The sequence below is a fragment of the Poecilia mexicana genome, unplaced genomic scaffold (assembly GCF_051168715.1).
Source record: "Poecilia mexicana isolate PSO_F unplaced genomic scaffold, ASM5116871v1 scaffold_2, whole genome shotgun sequence".
Taxonomy (NCBI): Eukaryota; Metazoa; Chordata; class Actinopteri; order Cyprinodontiformes; family Poeciliidae; genus Poecilia; species Poecilia mexicana.
In genome coordinates, this window is record NW_028263371.1 from 41,451,787 (window position 1) to 41,472,828 (window position 21,042).

Sequence of the window (21,042 nt, forward strand, 5' to 3'; positions counted from 1 at the left end):
CCTACTGCAGTGGAGTGTGGATGGGAAATGATCAGAAAATTACAAACTAGGTGTTGATGACAAACTAAATGATATAACTTTACATTTTATTGTAAGAATTTGTTATACAAAATTTCCCGTTGTGTAATTCAACTTTATCTGGTTTGATGCTTTTTAAAGTCTGGAAATCTCTTTCATATACATATCGATTCCATAAAAAGCCTGCTAACAAATTCTTGCACATACAATTATCACTCAAACCTGCTGAAAGTTTATCCATTGTTCTGATGGATATACCTCTTTGGTTTATCTATCAGTAGATGGATAAATATGCAACACCTTTGTGACCCATTCTAAAGCATGTAATAAAATTTTCTTCCCCATGTTTCCCTATGTCTTTCTGATACTTCCTTATAATTTATAAATGCTGTATGTCTGTCTTTGTGTTTAATTTATTTCCCAATATTCCTATCAGTTTTTTTAACCTAAATGTCAGTGACCAATTTGCATACAACCTTAGCTGTATGCAAAGGCAGCTGTTTTAAAAAGCAATGATTGTTTTTTATGGCTCTACATTTTTATTTTCTTCTATCCCCACATACAGAAGCCAAAATAACCCCACTTGCAACATTTTTTGGTAAAGAGTTTTTTGTTTTTGCAGAATATGATAAATCATTCAGGTTTTTTTTTTTTTTACCTGAACTAGTAATGCCAGATATAACTCATATGCTTTCAGAAGCTATTATGATTCAGTTCTTCAATTCACTGCAAGAGTATTACTAATTCTACTTTAAAGACTGGGGAATTGTTTTTTTAGTTTAATCTTCATAACTTTACTGTGGCTTGGAATGTAAACTATAGTTCTACTGCATATGAAGGTAACAGATTTTTTTTTCTTAGAAAAATGCTTGTGAAAGTATTTTTGTGCTGTATACCAGTCTGAATTACTTACTTCTGATTGATTCATGGTTATCGTTGAATGTTTTAATGAATGTTTAATTATGTAGCTGAGCTGTTCTGGTAGATACCAATTTCTGTCTTCTGTCAATTTCTGCAACATAGTTTTGGAATGTATGTTTTTACATGTCTCGACTTTATCCATGAGTTCAGGTTTTTGGAAATAACAACTTGCCGTTGAAGGTCTTTCTGCATGAACTTTGGATGTCCTCTCCACGCATAGATTGTTTTATTTCCTGGTATTCGAATCTTATATAATCCAAAAACATGACTGATAGGTCGTTTAGTTTCTCTATAAACTGCCCTCAGGTAGTGCGCTAAGTTATTTGTGTTTCTGTTTGCCCTAAGATGGACTGACCTGTTTAGAGTGTACCTTAGCTTCTCGCCCAATGAAGATGAAGATGGCCACTGGGCCCCCATCACACTACAAGGATCAGATGGATGGATGTTAAAAAAATTTGATTATACACTGACAAAGTAATCAATTAATATAATTGGCAGAGTCCTCTATACCATGCAAAGAAAATAGAGTATAGAAGATGGATGGATTAAAAGAAATAATCTTTTCAACTACACCTGGAATTCTGGTATGGCACATTATGTAAGGGGACTTTAAATATGAAAAATTATTTACCTATAATCCAGAAAATCCCCTCACATCTAATGCTGAACTCAACCCAGTTAAGAGAGGGTGTGCACACTTATTGTTGGTCACCTTTTGTTGATAATTATACAATAAAAATGCATTCTCACTATACTTATGGTAAATCCGTGAACTGGCAAGACTTTGAGCAGGGTGGGACGGTCCCAAACTATCAGTTGCCTAGAAACGCTCAAACAAAACAGGACTTAAGATGACTGTGCATGAACTGAAGTAGTTACACAAATAATACGTGCCAGGCTTATCTATTTAAAAATACTCAAACAGGGATGTCTATAGTGTTGTTGCAGTAGCAGAAAACAGAACATAATGTACTACAAGAAAATCGCTTGCTTGTAACAGCGAGTAGTCAGTTGAGCTTCCGGTATCGCGAGAAAGCCCGAGAATATGGAAACAAGACAACAAAAATAAATTTGTGGACAACAAGCCAGAGTGCATGATGGCGGCGTCGCTGCTACGCCGGGACAAGAGAGCTACTGCCGCCCACTTGAAGGCAGACTTAAACCGGACTGACAACAGCTCGGGACTCCGACAACTTCAGGACCTGCTCGACGCCGTGCTGAATCCCGAAAAACCAGCTGCGGACACAGAAGCCCTGGACTGGTGTAAATGTCTGATCGCGGGAGGCGAAGGTTTCGAGGAGTTCTGTAAAACCGTCCGCTCCTATGACAACGCGACTCTGTGCGGACTGGTTTGGACGGCTAATTTCGTGGCATACCGATGTCGGACCTGCGGCATCTCTCCGTGCATGTCACTGTGTGCTGAGTGTTTTAATAATGGAGACCATACGGGCCATGATTTCAACATGTTCAGGAGTCAGGCTGGTGGGGCCTGTGACTGTGGAGACAGTAATGTCATGCGAGACAGTGGGTAAGTCTTAGCTGCTCATGCTAATTGGCTAGCAGGAATCGTTCTGACAGGTGTTGCTGTGAAGTGAGCCAACCTAGCTGATAAAATTTTCCTATCAGGGCATTCTGTGTCACTGTTTTGTGCTGTTATGTTGGAGATTTTATGAATTATTTCCAGTCTGTTGTGTCGAAGCTCCCTAAACTAGGCAGGTAACTTTTACTGCTTAAACATGGTTCAAATATTATTTAGCAATAGCTAGTCTGTTTATCTCTTTATTACCAAATGGTTACTGCCTAGATATAACAAACGGGCGACTAAACTACTTCTTCTGTCAAACTAGGAACTGCTTTTAAGTAAATGTCGTAAATCAGTGATAGTGGTCAATGTAATCGCTCAATGATAAAACTGTGACTGTCATTGTTAATTGGACCTTACCTCAGACAAAATTTATATTAGAAAGATTGTACCAAAGAAAATGGTTTGCCAAAAAAGAGGATAAAAAAAATCCCAATATTAAAATGACCGGTGTAGCTATAATTTTAATAAAACGTATTTCAAATGCAGACAGATTATTTAGAAAAAAATACCATTGTTTCTATAATGTATCTCAAAACCTTATAACAATTTTTTTTAGCATGTGGTTAATTGAAATATATTAACAGATTTTTACTGGAAAAATTTCTGTAAACAAAAAGTTCTACTTTTACAATACGTTTTTGCATTTATTGCAATTCTCAAAATTAAATGTAGACACTTTAAATAATTACATATAAATTTACCTTTGTTGTGTATTTTACAGATAGTAAATCATGTGTATTAAAAATATAAAATGCATGAGATTGAACCAAAACGAAACAAAACTGGCTTAATCATTGTCACAGCAATAATTGGCACAATAAAAGCAACTTGTTTCGATTACATGCTTTACTTAAAAAGTATTTATAGAAACTGAAACATTCCCTTCTAACTTACAAATGACTTGTATTTACTACTGTCATGTATAAATATATCTGTCTTTAATTTTCATTCATTTAGACATTAACAGCTACATGATAAATGTTATTAAAATGGGACATAATAAAAATGACTTGGTTGGCAACACAAAGTCAGCACATGACATACGCATGACAGAATTACCTTGTTAGACGAAAAGTGTTGTAGGTTTCTTTCAGACAGTTCACTGTCAGTGCATAGCAACAGGTGGAGGAGGGGGCTTGCTGTGCTACTGTGTGCTTGGACCATCTTAAACTCAGGTCACTCTGGCACTTTCTTGGAATTTTTGATAAAATGACAGAACTCTAGGAATATGATTTAAAAATATAGTGCCTTTGAAAGTGTACTTTTGAGGAAATATCGAGATGCCTTGATGCCAGTAACTGTCTTTGAGATTATTTCTGCTGCCCATCTGTAGTGATAAATTTGTAGTGATGCCTTCATAAAGCAGATATAGTTCTGCTTGTAAAATATAGCATTCCTCTTCATTTGGGTGTATATAATTAAGCGGTTACAGGGTTTCCTTGTATTATTATTATTATTATTATTATTTTCCTAGAAACGTAAACAAGCAACGCTTAGCCTGGTGGCGGGGCTAGTAAAGCATGGCTGGCCGCCAGGCTTATAATACATTGGGGGAAACCCTGTTTATCTCGAAAGAAATTTCCTGGTGAGTGACTTGCTTATGTCATGACAGTCTTAAGCAACTTAAGGAAAGTATGTCCTAATCTTTGTTTACTATGGGTCAAATTGTACCGGGCAAGAAATACAAAAAAACAAATCTTTTTTTAGTAGAGTACAAACTTTAAGCAAACCGATTTTACATTTTGCAAAATTTTTTTTTTAATCTGTCTAATTTTTGGAGTCTTGGGGAATGTTAGTATACATCTAAAAAATTTGGTGATTAATCAGAATCATCCAGATTTCCTATGATTGCCTTGGATCGGACGGTTCAAATACTAGAAAATATGATTTTTGTTTTTGCTTATTTACTAAGTTGCTTAAAATGAAGAATTCCAACTATTTTTATCTTATAAAAGCATCACCTATTCATATACTTTGATTAATTTTTATTAGGGTTAATGAAAATGAGATTAGGATTTATTTTAAACTTGATGCATTCTTTAATGTACAAATGATGATAATTTTGTTATTCCTTTTTTTGCTTCAGAGCTGCTTACTCTATCAAAGTACCTGTAGCACATTTTGTCTCTTATGCATTATTGTTCTAGGGAGATAAATCAGAATCTGTAAGTTGGGCCTCAAAGACAAACACAATTTGGTATCAGGAGGGGAAAAAGTGAGATAGGAGCATCTCTAGGTATTACTAGAGCGAAACGATACCTAATGCAAGGCAACACCATATTGAGCTAACAAGAATGAGACAGGACGAGATTTTAATATTAAATAAACAAATAAATCTATCAATCAAGTGGAATGGATTCTTTTACGAAGCTTTGGAAACGGCGCTGGGTGAAGTAATATTTTATTGTAAATCTGGACGGGCAGTGGTGTCCAAATGAATATTTTTCAAATGTGAGGGGATTATGTCCCCTTCACATATAATCATGCTGATGTCTCATTCATCTTTTTTTTTTGTCTTTCTTTTCCAGTCAAAATTTTATAGAAGAAGCCTTAGAAACTCTAATATGTAATAATCCCAATTTTAGGTTGGGAAGTCTTTAATACATACAGACGTTCCATATTGGCTCTTAAATTTATGGATTTTTCTTTATTCATGTATCTTTCTTGAATTACTCATCTATTAGAAGCCAGGATTAACTTTTGTCTTTGACTTGACAGCGTGTAAATACATTTAAGTTTAACGTCCCCAGTTTAGGGAATTAAAACCAAATCATTTCTGCAGCAGTATTCAGTACCAGCTGCTTTGTCAGAAGAGTCTATATTTCATTTTACAAGGTTTGGTTTGAAAAATATGTACCTCATATTTAACTTATTGAATAAGATATGCATACTTTAAGTGAAGTAATTATATTTTCATTAATATGTAAATGTGCATTCATGTTCTTTAAAAGGTCTTAAATGTAAGTTATTTGTACTTATTAAAACCTTTGGCTGTTATGGTACTGGACTTCATAGTTAAAATAAAATACATGCTAATATGAATGAGTGCAAGTCTGATTAGGTAAATATAATTTCCTCCATGAACCGCAGCTAAGTTAGCAACATGAATGACAGAAAACATTTAATTGGTAATTAGTTGATTATTCAGCAGTTTTTGGACAAAAGGAAGCATCTTATTAATCGTTCAAAGTTATGTGGTTGGGTAACAACTTCAAATTCATTCACACTGTTGGCATATTTGTTCAGAATCATTTTAATTACAGTGGCTTTCAATAATCAAGAGATAAAAAAACAAATGTGCAAACATGAAAGAATGACTGTGAAAAATGCTTCTTTTGTGCCAATGTTTTTTGTTTTTTTGTTTTTTTAGCTTATGTGTCATTTATTTATCTTTGTACTTTTCTTCACTGACAGGTTTTGCAGACGGCATAGGTTAAGAACCGGGGAAAATGTTCCCTCCATACCCCGAGATCTTCTCCTGATGTCCGAGATGGTTCTGCCTCGCTTCATCCTGTGCATCATTCAGTATCTGAGAGATGGATACATTGAACCAGGTGAAAACAGTTTTACCTTGAGCAAACTATTGGCATATGGGAAACCTTTCTTAGCTTTCAGATTTAACACGTCTGAAGTTATTAATTTATTCAGAATAACTTCATCTAAAATTCTAATTTTAATTGGCTCTTAATATCACATGATTGTTGAAATTGTCTTCCTTCTATCTGGCTCTGCTGCTGTCTAGCTGTGGACGCTTTTGTAAATTACATTTATGAGTTTTTATCCTGGTTAAATAAATAAAAATAAAAAAAGAAAAACGTCTTCCACTTTATAAAAGCTGTGTTTCTCTGGTTGAAAAATAATTACAAAACAGCGTTCATTATGCATACGTAATCTGGGCATTACACAATCGTGGTTCGGAAAGCGCTGGATCTTGTGACTTATGCTGCTTATCTCTGTTTGCCAGACACGTCAGCGGAGAGAGATCTCCAGAAGGTTCTTCAACAGCTGGAGCCTCAGATCACGTTTTTGGAGGAGCTCACAAAGATGGGAGGAGCAATGAGGACAGTACTGACAAAGATCTTGACCAATCAGCAAACGTACAAGGAGCTCAGCATGGGTAACCGATTTGGCTTTAAGCATAGTGGATCTTTAGATGCCATGCTCCCTTCATTTAACTTTTTTTTGTCAGTTTCTCAAGCAAATAATTCATTTGAACCTATGTGATTCACTGATGTTAAACGGTAAAGCTCCTGAAACTTTCAGCTGAGTGATTTTGTGCTCTAAAACTCCTCTACCCCCACAAAAATATACACGATTAAAATGCCTACCATTTAATATAGATGTTTGTTTTTTTTAATTTGTCCATTACATTATCAGTTACTGTTTTTAATTTGCTGTTTCAGGCAAAGAAGACAACTTGTATGCTAAAAAGAACTACGACAAATATTTGTCAGCACTGAAGAATTCAGATCTGGTGTCTGTGGAGGAGAAAAACCAAAGTGCTGCTGCTGACATTGCTGTTGGTGCTGAAGGAGGTGCCGGGGCGATGGTCCTGCTGGGTACGGTTATATTTATGTATCTGTTAACCATCTAGAAATAATTTGGAAGTTTATAATGTAATGGTGTGATTTTTTTGATTTATGTGAAGAGGGGTGAGAGGAATGTTGGGGAAAAACAGCTGGGGAATCATAGTGCCTTTGGCTCATTTGTTGAAGTGATGCTAAACTCCTGCTGCCTTTGTTTTTTTATTTTCCTATAGTTTCACATGAAAATTACCTAAAAAAAAATCAGATTTGTAACTCAAAAGATGCTAACATGAACTGCAGAGAAAATGTTTTTGCTGGGCTTCACTGAGCAGCAAGTACGTAACCTCTGCAGAACCTGAGAGAGAAACTTTACTAGCAGAATATAGACTTCCTAGCACAATATTCTGTTTGAGTTCAAATGCATAGAAATTGCCTTTTTTGTTGAGACATTGATATTACTTTTACAGGGTTTCTCTGGGGTACTAAAAATCTTCAATTCAAGCATTTCAATTTTGGGCCTATAAAGTCTTAAAAATGTAGATTTTTATCTTGTCATGTGTCTTTAATTTAATTACATCTCGTTTTGTTTTTATCTGCTGCTTCTATCATTGAAAAACCTTTTTGAAATGTTTTTAATCCATTCATTAAGCTTGAGAAATGTGTTGTAAATAAAAATGTTTTGGTTTTATGATGTGAAAAAGCTCCTTGGCCCATGGTGGATGGCAACTAACAGCAGAATGAGATGTTTCCACTATTAAAACTAAGTTTAGCGTTAGCACTATTTAGTACCTCAGCTCTAATTCCCAAAGGTTGTTTTTTTCCCCCCTTCTTCTCCTCAGCTTTCTGGTAAAGTTTCATTTTCTTGTTGCTTTTTTGTGGCTAAGAATTTTGACTTTGTTTTATTAGGAACCACTGCACCAGGAAGCCCAGATGAGTCTGCTAAGGAGGTTCGTATCAGCATGCCTCAGTAGCTATTCCCCACTTACTGTCATCAAGAAAATGAATTATGTTTGTTTACTCCACTAAGGACTTAGTTTGTTTTGGTCTATTTTTCTTTGTGGCTATTCAGTGTGATTTTTTTAGTTCTCTGAACCAAACTAATCTAATTAACCTCCTAATCGGCTTTAAATATCTTGTATTGCTTAACTCTTGCTTCATATTGTTTTTGTTTTCCTTTCTCAGGAGGATCAAGATGGAGGCCAATCTGTTGGCCAGAGGAAGAGGGTTAAACTTAGCAGCAGTACCAAAGGTAAATATCTGGGTGTAAAATAAAATTTCACAGTACGGGAACTAAATTGAATTATTCTTTGTGTTTTTGCCCTCAGATCCATACATTATTGATTCACTAAAGCACAAATGCTTTCTGGAAGAGTTGCTATTTTGGACAATAAAATTTGAATTTCCACAGAAAATGGTCACGTTCTTGTTGAACATGTTGCCAGATCAAGATTACAAGGTATTCGGTTTCCTGCTTTCACTTTTTTTCAGGGTTTTATCTTCTCTCTGAACTTTACTTCGTGATTGTGTCTTTCCATGTAACGAAATAAACTTCTTACTTGCTCTGCTGTCATTTATAATATAGCTGCAGAAAAACAGGCACTGTCAGAACAAACGGACTGTAAGTGTGATTTACTTTTCCTTGCCAGATCACATTCACAAAGACGTTCGTTCAGCATTACGCCTTCATCATGAAAACCCTGATGAAGAGCCACGAGTCGGACACGATGTCCAACCGCATCGTGCACATTAGCGTGCAGCTGTTCAGCAACGAGGAGCTGGCCCGACACATGACAGAGGAGTGCCAGCTGCTGGACATCATGGTCACGGTGCTCCTCTACATGATGGAAAGTTGCCTTATCAAAAGTGAACTTCAGGGTAGGTTAACCACATCTACCACTTAGCGTCAAGTTGATTTCACACGTTTTGAAAGTACGACGATTGGCACAGGTACTCAGCGTTGATAACAATTCTTTTTGACATGACTGACCATTTTTAATTGCACAATACTTTATTAATCCCAAATGGAATCATATTGTTGGTTTATTGTTGTGTTATTAGATAAATAAAAACTGTTTGAACTTTTAAAATGTAGCAAAAACAAAGAAGAGGCTGAAGTGTCTTAGTAGAAATGCTCGTGTAAGAAAATTTACACTAAAATTGAAGACTAACGTAGGTCACATGATGTAAATGATTTTATTTAAAACAAAATCCAACAGCTATTTGTGGTGTTCGAACTGTTAATAAATAACTGTTTTTAAAGGGGTCCCAGATTTTAGTTGCAATCTCTACAGCCCACAAATACTGGGGGTCCAGTGTTTACTCTACTATATTACCCAGCATTTATTTCACTCCAAATAGTCCTTTGTGATGTGAATATTGGAAACACTGATACTATAACGATTATATCTACAACATATATTGTGAAGCTCTAGTTTTTTGGCCTTTAAGCTCTTCTAGCCTGTTCCTCTCTTGTACTCTCTGGATCTAGTGTTTTATAACAGGCATTGCTTGAATTTTATAGAATTCCTGGTGCAGGCAGCTGTATTTCTCATTTTCTGCATGCATCACAACAGATTTGACATCCAAATCGTTGCACAGAATGCCTTAGAAATTTGTGATCTTAATTGAGGAAAAAATTGAGAGCGGCACAAAGGACTAACAACTGGAGCTATTACAGCAGCTAACAAAGCTCCTTCATTTACATTTAAGACAAACAACACAGTTTTGAAGAAAAATATGCAGCAGATGTTTATTTGACTGAGTTTATTTGATCTCTGTGGTGTTGACGTATCCTGAAGGTGACTTCAGCTTAAGACATCTAGGTGTACTTGTGGGATTTGCATTGTTTGACTTTTTCTGTTTGTTCTGAACAATTAAATGCATTCTACTGAAAGAAACCATATAATTGAAATGTTTTTGTCTTTTTTTCCCCTTTAGACGAAGAGAACAATCGCCATGTTGTGGTAAACTGCAGTGAAGCACTATTAAAGAACAACACTTACTGGCCCCTAGTTAGTGACTTTATCAACATCCTCTCACACCAAAGTGTAGCGAAAAAGTTCCTGGAAGACCATTCCTTGTTGATGCTCTGGATGAGCTTTGTTTCATTTTTTCAAGGTAAGTTTTTATTTATTTATGGAGTTTAATGGCATCTCTCATCTCTATGACCTGAATGTAATCAATCAGCTGTTTATGTCGCTATCTTAAACTTGTTTCCCTTCACACTGCACGTCTTTTACTTTTACTTAAGAACCAGACCTAACCCGGCGCTTGAATTTAAAGAACGCTGTGGGATTTGCTGGTTATAGTCTGATTTTCATTTACTTTTGTCATCCTGGTTTCCACTAAAATTAATGAGTTTTAGAAAAATAATGTGTAAGAGGAATTTCAGTCTGTGCTCCCCACTTTGCTATATGTAGTCGGTTAGGACCCTAAAAATAACATTCACCTTTGCTCAGTGGACCTAAGTATCCTCTTGCTGACAGCTTGAACATGCTGTCACTATTAGGTTTTGCCCATGCGCTGCTCTCGCTATAAAAATGTTTAATAAAGATTTGCAGCGTAGATATTTCTGCTGAACAAATACCTGCAAATATGTTTTAATGACCAAGAGCAGTGAAAGTTAAAACTGCAGAACAAGACTATGCTACATTTTTTTCCCCCTTTTGGTTAGAGCATTGATTTAAATTTTGACATGTTTCTTTCTAAGGTATGAACCTGAATAAGCGGGAACTGAACGAGCACGTGGAGTTTGAGTCTCAGACATACTATGCAGCATTTGCAGCAGAACTCGAGGCCTGTGCACAGCCATTGTGGGGTCTCTTGACACACTGCAAAGTCAAAGTAAGTCCATGAAGCTTACTTCGCAGCTTTTTTTGCTTGGCTTCATGCTTTCACGTTTGAAGGCCCGTTGGAGCTTTGGACATACTATGCCTACATTTCTTACAGCCTCTTGCAAAATTATTAATTTTATTAGAAAATTTTTGGTACTTAAAAGAACGATGGTGAGCGTCCAGAATGCCAGAGTTATAGCAAATGTATGGGTGGTTGATTTAGTAGAATAGCCAGAGAAACAGAGAACCAGTGCTCACTGTATCTATTTTCCCCGTTTAATTTGGGCAGTCTGTATGCTCCTTGGGTAAAATTTGTTGTCAGCATACTTGCAGAGGAAGGACTATCAAGCATACGGATATGCAAGCCAGGAAGAAAAACCAGCCTGACCAGCCAGGAGGTGAACAGGCAATCAGCCAAAAAGGAAACATCTGTGTGTAGATGAACAAGTTGGAATACAACCAGGAAAAGCAAAAATCACCCAACATTCATTATTTAAAAAAAATACAAGTTATTTAAAGAAAATACACACACACACACAAAACTTATTCATCATAGAATCCATCAAGAAAGGGAAAGGCCTGCATGTGATAAATCCACAAAAAGCAGCACATAATTGTGATGTAGAAGTAAAAGGTACATAATCTTGAACATCTGCTTTCAGTCCCGAGTTCATACATTAATGCTGTAGAGCACCTCTTTCGCTTGAGCCTTGTCAGTGTTTGGTGCCTCCATCAGCCTTTCTTCCAGGATTGTGGTATTTAGATTGATCTGTCTTCCCATCACCTCTGACCAGCTTCCCTGTCACAGGGAAGCATTTCCACAACATGACGCTGCCAGCACCGTGTGTCATGGTGGGAGTTTTCTTTGCTTGGACTTCGGCATTGTTTTCTTTTTCTGCCAAAATTCATGTCTGGCATATTTTGGGCCAAAAGAAATTCAGTTTCAGTCTCATGTACTAAAATGGACAAAACAAACTGTGATTAGGACTAACAGTTGCCACCTGAGCTGTTGATCTGTGCAGGTTCTCCAGAGGTACCATGGGCCTCTTTACCAACTCCTATAATTAACTCTCTATTTCCCAGTAGCCGTGTCTTGGTAGGTTTGTGGTTATGCCATCCTCTCTCCATTTCCAGATGATTAGTCAAGCAGAGCTGTGTGAGGCTTCAAAGCTTGAGAGATTGTTTGGTGTAAACTTCTCCCCAACTTTATCCCTGACCTGTCTGCTGTATTCCTTGGTCTTCATGATGCTGTCTGTTCAATATATTCTCTAGCAAAGCTTTTGATTCTTGACTGACACTGTGACTTCTGAAGGCAGGTGCTTGGATTAGATTTTATTACACGGCTTTTAGAGTAAAGTGAACTGAATATGAATGCATTCTGCACTTTTTTTGTGGAAAATATTTTTAAAAATATGTAATTTCCTTCAGTTTCATGATTAGATGCTACATTGCATTGGTTTATCTCACACAATCTCAGTATAATCTATTGAAAATTGTGGTGGAAGCATGACTAAGGTGTTCAATCCATAATTCATGATTCAGAATGGATTTTAATTTGTTATACTTGGTTAACAGGAGACCCAGGAATATACAAAAACTGTTGTTCGCTATTGTTTGGAAACACTGCAGATCTGGTTTGATGCCATTGGCTTCATTGATGAGGTGAGTTTCACTGTCACATTTTTGCTTTTGCAGACGAGTTTCCTTCTAAGTTTTTTTTTTTTTTTTAATATTTCTTTCCTCATTCTTCACTGCACGTCTTTCCCAGCCTGCTCCGAATCAAGTGACGTTTCACCTGCCGCTCCACCGCTACTACGCCATGTTCCTCAGCAGGGTATGTCGGAGCTTTTTCCCTTCTAACGGCGAGTCTGTGATTTAGTTCTGCGCTGTGGCGCTAACTATTCGGTTGCAAATCCGCAGGCTGTGAAATGTCAAGGGTTGGATTTGGACATCCTCCTGCCTGACCAGGAAATGCTGATGAAGATTATGGTGCATCCACTCCAAATTCAGGTATGATAATGGAAAACCACAGATACACTTCTTTTTTTTTTTTTTTTACCAGTCTATATCCAAAGTTTAAAAGTACTAATGTGTTGCTCAAAACATTTTTTGTTTACTCAAGGCGTGCCTGTCTGAGATCCACAGCAACATGTGGGTCAGGAATGGTCTGCAGATTAAAGGACAAGCTATGACTTATGTGCAGTCACACTTCTGCAACTCCATGATAGACCCAGACATCTATCTCCTTCAGGTTGGAAGCAAAGCCTCACAGTAACTATGTATATATTTTTCCTTCCGTTTTTAAATTATTTTTTGTGTGCTTATTATTATAGGTCTGTGCATCAAGACTGGATCCTGACTACTTCATTTCAAGTGTTTTTGAGAGGTGAATTGCCTCCCCTCTCTCCTATTTCTATCGTGCGAACAGTATTTTCATTAGTTTTTAAACTCTCCAGAATGTGGAATCACCTCATCTTCTCTGGTACAGATTTAAAGTGGTCGACCTCCTGACGATGGCTTCTCAGCACCAGAATGCCGTGTTAGATTCTGAGCAGGAGAGGCCGATGCTGGAAGGAGCGTTGACGTTTCTGGTCATACTGACGAGCCTTCGCATTCATCTGGGTAAGCAGTGGAAAACAGGATTCCTCCTTTCTGCTGGCGACATGAGAGTAACAATGAGTTACAGTGTGCTTAAATTAGATTTTAAATCTAAATATATGCTTTAATTAGCTATTTTTAAGGAATTAAGGGGCAGCATCTCACACTTTTTTTTTTTACACTTTATATTTGTTATTTTATTGCACAAACTAAAAAAGGGAGTATTACCTTATTTTAATGACTGTCATAAATGATATGATCTTGTAAAATTAATGATTTTTTCTGACATGCTTTGTGTAACTTTAATCACCTTCTCTCCTGCTGATGTTTTCTAACAGGAATGACGGATGATGAGATTCTTCGGTCCGAGATGGTCTCCCAGTTGTGCATGAACGACCGAACCCACAGTGCACTGTTAGATCTTGTATCCTTCAGTACTTCACAAATACGCTAAAGACCATTATATTATCCATAAGTATTTTTGGTTTTCCCTTAAGACTTTTCTTCTAGATTCCAGAAAATCCCAACCCAAAGAGCGGCATTGTTCCAGGTAGCTGCAGTTTTGAGGACGTGCTCTCTGCTGTGGCTGATTTCAAAGCGCCTGTGTTTGAGCCCGGAGGCTCCATGCAGCAGGGCATGTACACACCTAAAGGTAAGAGGGTTGAGTTGATGAAAATGTGCAAAGGAGAAACAGACAATGGTATCAGGTGCTGTGTGTCTATATATGGCACAGAAGTTTTTGGAATAAAATCCAAACTGCATAAACAGAGCCATGGCAACAAGAGAAAATAGGCAAGTTATTAAAAAATATAGCATATGTACAATTTTCTGCATTTCCAAGTTTTCTTGCCAGAAGTTTTGTAGACGCTCAGAGCTTTCTAAAATAACTCCTTAGACATCTATGATGGCACCCAGACCATGGATTTTATCTCTATTGCAGAATAACATTTTGGATGCTTTACAGTGATGGATTGTTGTTTTGTTTTTGGAATCAATACGAAGGTTCTCTTCTGTTGTCTAAACAGGTTATCAGGAGAAGAGGCTGTTAAACAAATGGAGAGATTTTGGAAGCGAGGACTTCCACCTAACAGAAAAAAAATACTCCAAATCATTACATCATAAAATGTAATGACTAAATCATTACATTTTATGAACAAATCACAATATAAAATTGAAATGTATATTAGACATATGTCTTGCAGCTGAAGGAGGAACAGCTTATCCTGCCCTCTCCCGTCCTTACTGATAACTTTGCCTGTGAATTATTTTTAAAGTCACAATTTTTATAGTTATTTTACATTATCGACATCATAACTGGATTACTTCAAACCTAAGGACCAGGAGATTTTCTCACTTTTATTTTTACCTTACTTTTCTTCACCTCCAAGTTGAACTAGGGCAAAATACCCCTGTCCGACCCCAAGGTCATTAGCAGTATTCTACAATGACTTCAGTTTTTAGAAACAAAGATTCAACGGCTGGAGGTGAATCTTGCATAAAGAACAGGGATTTCTTTGTTTCAATTGGAAACTTCTCATCAGAGAGGTCAAAGGTCACATGTGGGGTACCCCAAGGTTCAATCCTAGGACCCCTTCTTTTCAATATTTATATGCTCCCACTGGCTCAGGTTATAACAGGAAATAAGATTAGCTACCATAACTACGCGGATGATACACAGCTCTACATCACGATGTCACCAGGTGACTCTGAACCCATCCAATCACTGAATAGATTCTTAGAACAGATAAATGTGTGGATGTGCCAAAACTTTCTCCAGCTGAACAGAAACAAAACTGAAGTTATTATCTTCGGACCTAAAGAGGAGCAAACTAGAATCAATGCTCAGTTTCAGTTATTACAACTGAAAACCAGCGATCAGGCCCGAAACCTGGGAGTAGTGATGGACTCTGACCTGAACTTTCAGAGCCACAATAAGAGAGTCACAAAGTCGGCCTTCTATCTCCAGGATTGGAGGACTAATGTCTCAGCACAATCTAGAGAAACTCATCCATACGTTTATCTTTAGCCGCATTGATTACTGCAACAGCGTCTTTACAGGTCTGACTAATAAATCAATCAAACAGCTGCAGCTGATCCAGAACGCTGCTGCTCTCACTAAAACCAGGAAGATAGAGCACATAACACCAGTTTTAAAGTCCCTACACTCAAAGAGCTACAGGGAGCTGTTTGAGCTCCCTGTAGCTCAAAGAATAGACTTTGAAATACTGTTGTTAGTTTATAAATCACTGAGTGTTTTTGACTAAAGTCCCAGAGTGTTAGAGCCCCAGTTAAACGATGTTTAACTGAAGTCCTAAAAGGGCTGCGGGTTTTAATGTTTTTATCTTTTTTAATCTTTTTCAAAATCTCTTTGAAAGAGATTTTTTACTCACTGTTTATTCAATGTCACATGCTGTTTTTATTTTAATTATGTAAAGCACTTTCAAATGCCTTGCTGCTGAAATGTGCTATACAAATAAAATTTGATTGATTGATTAGAGATTAAAAAAAAATTACTTTTAACCTATGCTTTATGTTTGACATATCTTAGACTAAATAATCGATTCGTTTACTTGTAGTTCTTCAGTAATGATAAATATGATTAGAGAACAATCTTAAGTCTGAAACTTAAGGTTTTGTGTGACAAGAGTCACCACTTGGGGGCAGATTTTCACCATTTTTAAAGGACAGATGAAAACTGGGAGCAAAGGAATCAATGTCACTTTGTAGCAAAGCTTTTCCCTCTCTGTCTTCTTTCGTTCCCTCTAAATAGCTGAGGTGTGGGAGAAGGAGTTTGACACCATCATGGTCGTCCTCAGAACAGTCTATCGCCGTGATGTTCAGTCAGCAATGGACAGATACTCAGCATTGTAAGTCACCATTTCCACTATTTATCCCTAACAATTCATTTATTGTCCACATTAGACTGGGATTAGATTCACCTCTGTCACCTGTATCACGAAAGAACATGATGAGAAAAGTTCAGGATCGGTGACCGCTGCATCTGCTGGAATGGGTTCCAATTAAATGACCAACCTCAACAATCCTTTTTTCTCTCTGAAATGCAATTGAATTGTGAAAATTCATCTTGTTGACTGCGGCTCAGATGCCTTTCAGGTCAACATTGTTTGGAAGTGGAAGAATTAACTAAAGGATAATTTTCTTCAAAAGTTTTCAGAATGTGTGAAAATGTGTTGATAACGGTGACTCTTTACTTTGTACAGCAAGAAAGAACTCTGGTCACTTTGGGATCTTCTCTAGCATTTTATTAAAACGACCTTCAGATTGTAGTTTTGGTAAACTCTTGTGCTCTTAAACCTTAATGTATCTTGATGCATGTAGGTGACAGAATGAAATAATGGTCTAATAGCCGTATGATTAGCTGGATGGCATTCTAATTAGCACAACCCTCCACAGCTGTTGGTTTTTAATTGTTTTTAATGCGTTTATAATATAATTGAGCTACAACTTTTAAGACAATTGATAGGTATAAAAATATAAACTAATCAGATTTTTTTTTTTTTAAAGATTGACCTGCTGTCTGATCTTTTCTTTTGTATTTTAAATGATTGTACTAATTTCAAATAAAAATGTCTTTTCTGTTGTTTATTCTGTGCTTAAGTGCAAACAATAGTGTGATGTATTTCTCCTCGCAACATGTGAAACTGTTATTCCCACCTTCAGTGTGATAGCAGCCTCCCGTTACTCATTTACTCCGACTGTGATGGATTACACGTCACACTGACCCAGTTCTTGTTAAAATGATGCAGTCATCACTAAAAGAGTGCTCTTGCATAGACTGAAACCATTTTGTAAATCAATTAGTGGCTGTGAAGGTTTTATTTCAAGTATTTTTTCTTTTTTTTTCTTCTAATCTTCTCTTTCTCCTTCTCTTTTGTGACGGCATTATCTAGTTTGAAACAGTATGGCATCCATACTGGAAACCCATGGCCACCTTACAAAGAGAGGACTCCTCTGCATCCTTGTTACAAAGGTTTAATCCGACTGTTGCATTGCAAAACCCTGCACATTGTGATATTCACTCTACTTTACAAGGTGAGCCTGTTTTTCATCTCGGTTTACACTTTGATTTTTCAGTTGATTGGTACGGATTTGTTATAAGGAAAGCCTGAAGTACAGGACCTCTAAAACTGCTCCACAAATCGATAGTCAGGCTGTGTAACAAATGCTTTCCATAGTTTTCCAGTAGGAAAACTTTTTAACCTGAATATTGTTTTCATTTTATGTTATAGATATGGATGGATCACCAGAACATGTCTGAACATGTGCTGTGCATGGTCCTGTACCTGATTGAGCTTGGCTTGGACAACCAGGTTCAAGACAACAAAGAGGATGAGGTACAATCTGTGCAGCATCAAAACATTATCCTTCATTTGTCTTAGTTCTCATTCTTGTGATCACTGTTTTTGTTCACAAATTCTTCATGCTTCGTCCTCCTTTACCTTCCCGTTCCAGGAGCCCTGCATTGAGGAGCACTGCCATGACAGCTGGTTCCCGGGCACCAATCTGCTTTCCAATCTGCACCACGTCATCAACTTCGTAAGGGTCCGGGTTCCTGAGACGGCGCCCGAAGTGAAGAGGGAGACCCCTCCCAGCACGAGCGCTGAAGCTTCTTCTTATGGCCAGGCAAGTGATGCTGGACGCTTAGACCACATTTACTGCCATACATTGACAATGTTATAGACATGTAGCTGTATGATTTTCCAACACTTTACCATACAGTTAATGGTAATTTAAAAACCATTAAACTCTGCATCTCTATTCTGTATAAATGTAGAAAACAGCATATCTGAAATGCCAGTAAAACCAGCACCAATTCCCTCTGCTCGAATTTGCAGGGTATCCATCTTTACAACGAAGCTGTGACCTTTAACATGTAGACTATGTAACCCAGACATGTTTTAAGACTCGTCTAGTGTTTCGTTCAGTTAAGGGGCCGGCATTAAGCTGGGCACCGGACATGAGGAGAGCCACGGCAACTGAACATTTCTTTGTGATTTAACCAGGGGGAAGAAAATACTCTTCATGAATAAGGAAGCCTTCCTTCAGCTGTACTCTAGTTCAACTCGTATCTGTATTTCCAGACTGCCGTAGCTCGACAGGTAGCTTCCTCTTTAAACGTATTTTGCTGTGCTCTTGCAGAACTCCAGGCGTCTCTCAGGAAATTGGAGAGAGGTAGCTGTCTGCACCCATTACCATAAAAACAGTCTAATTACTTTAATGGCACTAGCACCAGCTGCTGCATTTGTCTATCTCATCTCTGGTATGGAAGCATCTCTTTGCATGTGTTTGGTGGTTTGTGTTTTCCAAAGGAGCCCTGCCTCGGTGTGTTGAGGCGTGAATATAATGCTGTGCTCCAGCAGTTTCCCTACCTCCCTGTTGACTGCTGAAACTAATTATGTGTGCAATGCAGGTCTTGGTGTAAACGATTTTTAACCGCATGTCAGTATGATTGATGGTGGCTTGACTGGGCTTTATGATGTATGTTTATTTAAGAGAGCAGCTCGGGTCCTTTTCTGTCAGCCTAGGTCATGCCAATCCTTCACAGGGCTTGTGTGTTTTACGTCAGGGCGATTTGAATTTTTTTTTTTTTTCGCTAATATTGTTGTCATGACGAGGTGTAATGTCAGCTGAAATTTTAAAGCGGTCATTTGTTTTGGGTTGCATTGGATCTGTCAGGTTATGGTAATAAGGCTCCAGGCTAATCCATCAAAATCCAAGTGAGCAGTAATAAGGCTGTGTTAGGAAAGCTTGTCTGTACCAAAATAGTTCTACAGTGCACGTAAAATTTGATGCTTTCTCTTGCTTTGCTGTGAAGATCTTTGATATATTTCAAGCTCTTAAGTCAAGTACAGCATAATAATCTTTTAATGGAAAAGGTAGAATTTGCTTGATTGGTGTAGAGATCGTCTTCCCTTGAGGTTTTTGTTTACACTGCCAATGCCTGATGACCACCCCGAGACCAAAGTATTTCATAAGAGAATGTTTTGAAATGTGTAACATCATTAAAAAAAAAATAAAAAAAAAAACAACCACGATTTTCATTGGTTTCTTCAGAACCTACGAGAAGCTCAGGTGTTCAGCCTGGTGGCGGAGCGCAGGAGAAAGTTCCAGGAAATAATCAACAGAAGCAACACGGAAGCAGCTCAGGTCGTCAGGCCCAAGAGCTCCTCGACCCGCTGGGTCTCACCAGGCACGCCCCCCCAGCTGGTGACCGAGATCCTGGAGATCCGAGAGAGCATGCTTTCCCTCCTCGTCAAGCTGCACCAGAAGATGTCGTCCAAGCAGAACTCCCTGTCGGCCTCCTGGCTGGAGGACCCGGACACAAGCCATCACGCTCACGGAGACGGCATTACAGCCATCGAGCGGATCCTCACCAAGGCGGCCGCACGCAGCTGCCAAATCAAGCGTAACATCCAGGACATTTGTGGAAAGGTGTGTCCTCCAGTGCCGCCAAAGAAGAACAGTCCGTCTGACAAGAAAGCTATGGACAAAGAGGAAAGGTGAAGTCACTGTGTTTTATTTTGCTAAATAAGAATTTCAAATCTATGGGTTAATATTTCATATCAACTCACTCTGATTTTAAATATTGCTCATCATCTTCTTGAGGCGGGGTATTGATGAAAGATGCTCTGTTCAGAGATTTTGCCAATAGATTCCAATCAATGATTATGTAAAGCTTTTGCCTTCATACTTCTCTTAATTAAAAAAAACAAAACAAAAAAAAAACAGTTTTTTTTTCCTTTCTCGCTAAATGTTGATATTAAAAAAATAATCTCAAGGACATAGAACTTATTTTCTCTTCATCACTGAAGTCTTCAAATAAATACTGCAGGTTATGTGAAATATAGATATTTTTTCATTCCATCTTTTTTCTACGTCCCTAATTACAAGACAAAAAGGCATTTAAAGGTCGTCTATAAAGTATATTCAAAACAAACAGCTTTTTTCAGTTTCAGATTGCAACTATACAAAAACTTTATGAAATCTAACGGTCTCTGTGGATCATAATATCAGTGTATAAAATATCAGAAAGGACTATTTGGTTAGCTTCAAGTCTCCTGCATCCATATTCTGCATAGCAATAATATATTCGGCCAGTTGAATGGACTCTGTTCTACATCTGGTCCTCCAGGATGTAGGTTATTTTTAGTGTCAAGGTTTCTACAATTCTGACATAGTCCTGAGCACTTTGTACGAATGACAAAAGAAAAAAAAAATCTGAAAAATGTCATTTTGGTTTTCAGGAATAAGACTGTTCTATATTTTCTTGATATTGTGCATAGCTAGTACCAGACATAAACTCAGAGCATCTGCGAGAGAGGAGAGTCTACAGTAAATATTTTAAGCTCTGTTTAGAAGTCAGCATGTCGATGTGCTTAATGTCATAAGCGTTACAAAGCGTTACAATCGTTATTGTCTTGGCACGATGCGTTCACCGATTGGAGATGCAACGAGATTTTAAACTAAATTTTAAAACATGCAATAAAATCGCGACATCGTTGCATCCTGCAGTCTGTCACCATGTACTGGTTTAAGAAGA

The 21,042-nt window shown here is 37.6% G+C and overlaps 1 protein-coding gene across 2 annotated transcripts in view; it reads left to right on the top strand.

Moving 5' to 3' along the window:
• The first annotated feature begins 1,996 nt into the window (after positions 1-1,996).
• Positions 1,997-21,042, top strand: part of ubr3 (ubiquitin protein ligase E3 component n-recognin 3) — a 39,898-nt gene continuing 20,852 nt past the window's right edge. The window contains exons 1-24 of one of the 2 annotated variants that reach the window (XM_088000851.1): positions 1,997-2,467; positions 5,939-6,078; positions 6,489-6,641; positions 6,928-7,083; positions 7,957-7,997; positions 8,233-8,299; positions 8,376-8,506; positions 8,697-8,925; positions 9,988-10,167; positions 10,760-10,893; positions 12,459-12,545; positions 12,652-12,717; positions 12,804-12,893; positions 13,006-13,134; positions 13,217-13,269; positions 13,372-13,505; positions 13,820-13,905; positions 13,992-14,133; positions 16,252-16,348; positions 17,393-17,534; positions 17,732-17,836; positions 17,955-18,125; positions 18,642-18,674; positions 19,557-20,002. In XM_088000851.1, coding sequence (XP_087856977.1) covers positions 2,034-2,467; positions 5,939-6,078; positions 6,489-6,641; positions 6,928-7,083; positions 7,957-7,997; positions 8,233-8,299; positions 8,376-8,506; positions 8,697-8,925; positions 9,988-10,167; positions 10,760-10,893; positions 12,459-12,545; positions 12,652-12,717; positions 12,804-12,893; positions 13,006-13,134; positions 13,217-13,269; positions 13,372-13,505; positions 13,820-13,905; positions 13,992-14,133; positions 16,252-16,348; positions 17,393-17,534; positions 17,732-17,836; positions 17,955-18,125; positions 18,642-18,674; positions 19,557-20,002 — 3,446 coding nt within the window. In that variant the 5' untranslated portion in view covers positions 1,997-2,033. The remainder of the gene's footprint in view (positions 2,468-5,938; positions 6,079-6,488; positions 6,642-6,927; positions 7,084-7,956; positions 7,998-8,232; positions 8,300-8,375; positions 8,507-8,696; positions 8,926-9,987; positions 10,168-10,759; positions 10,894-12,458; positions 12,546-12,651; positions 12,718-12,803; positions 12,894-13,005; positions 13,135-13,216; positions 13,270-13,371; positions 13,506-13,819; positions 13,906-13,991; positions 14,134-16,251; positions 16,349-17,392; positions 17,535-17,731; positions 17,837-17,954; positions 18,126-18,641; positions 18,675-19,556; positions 20,003-21,042) is intronic. The other variant, XM_088000843.1, reaches the window with a different exon arrangement.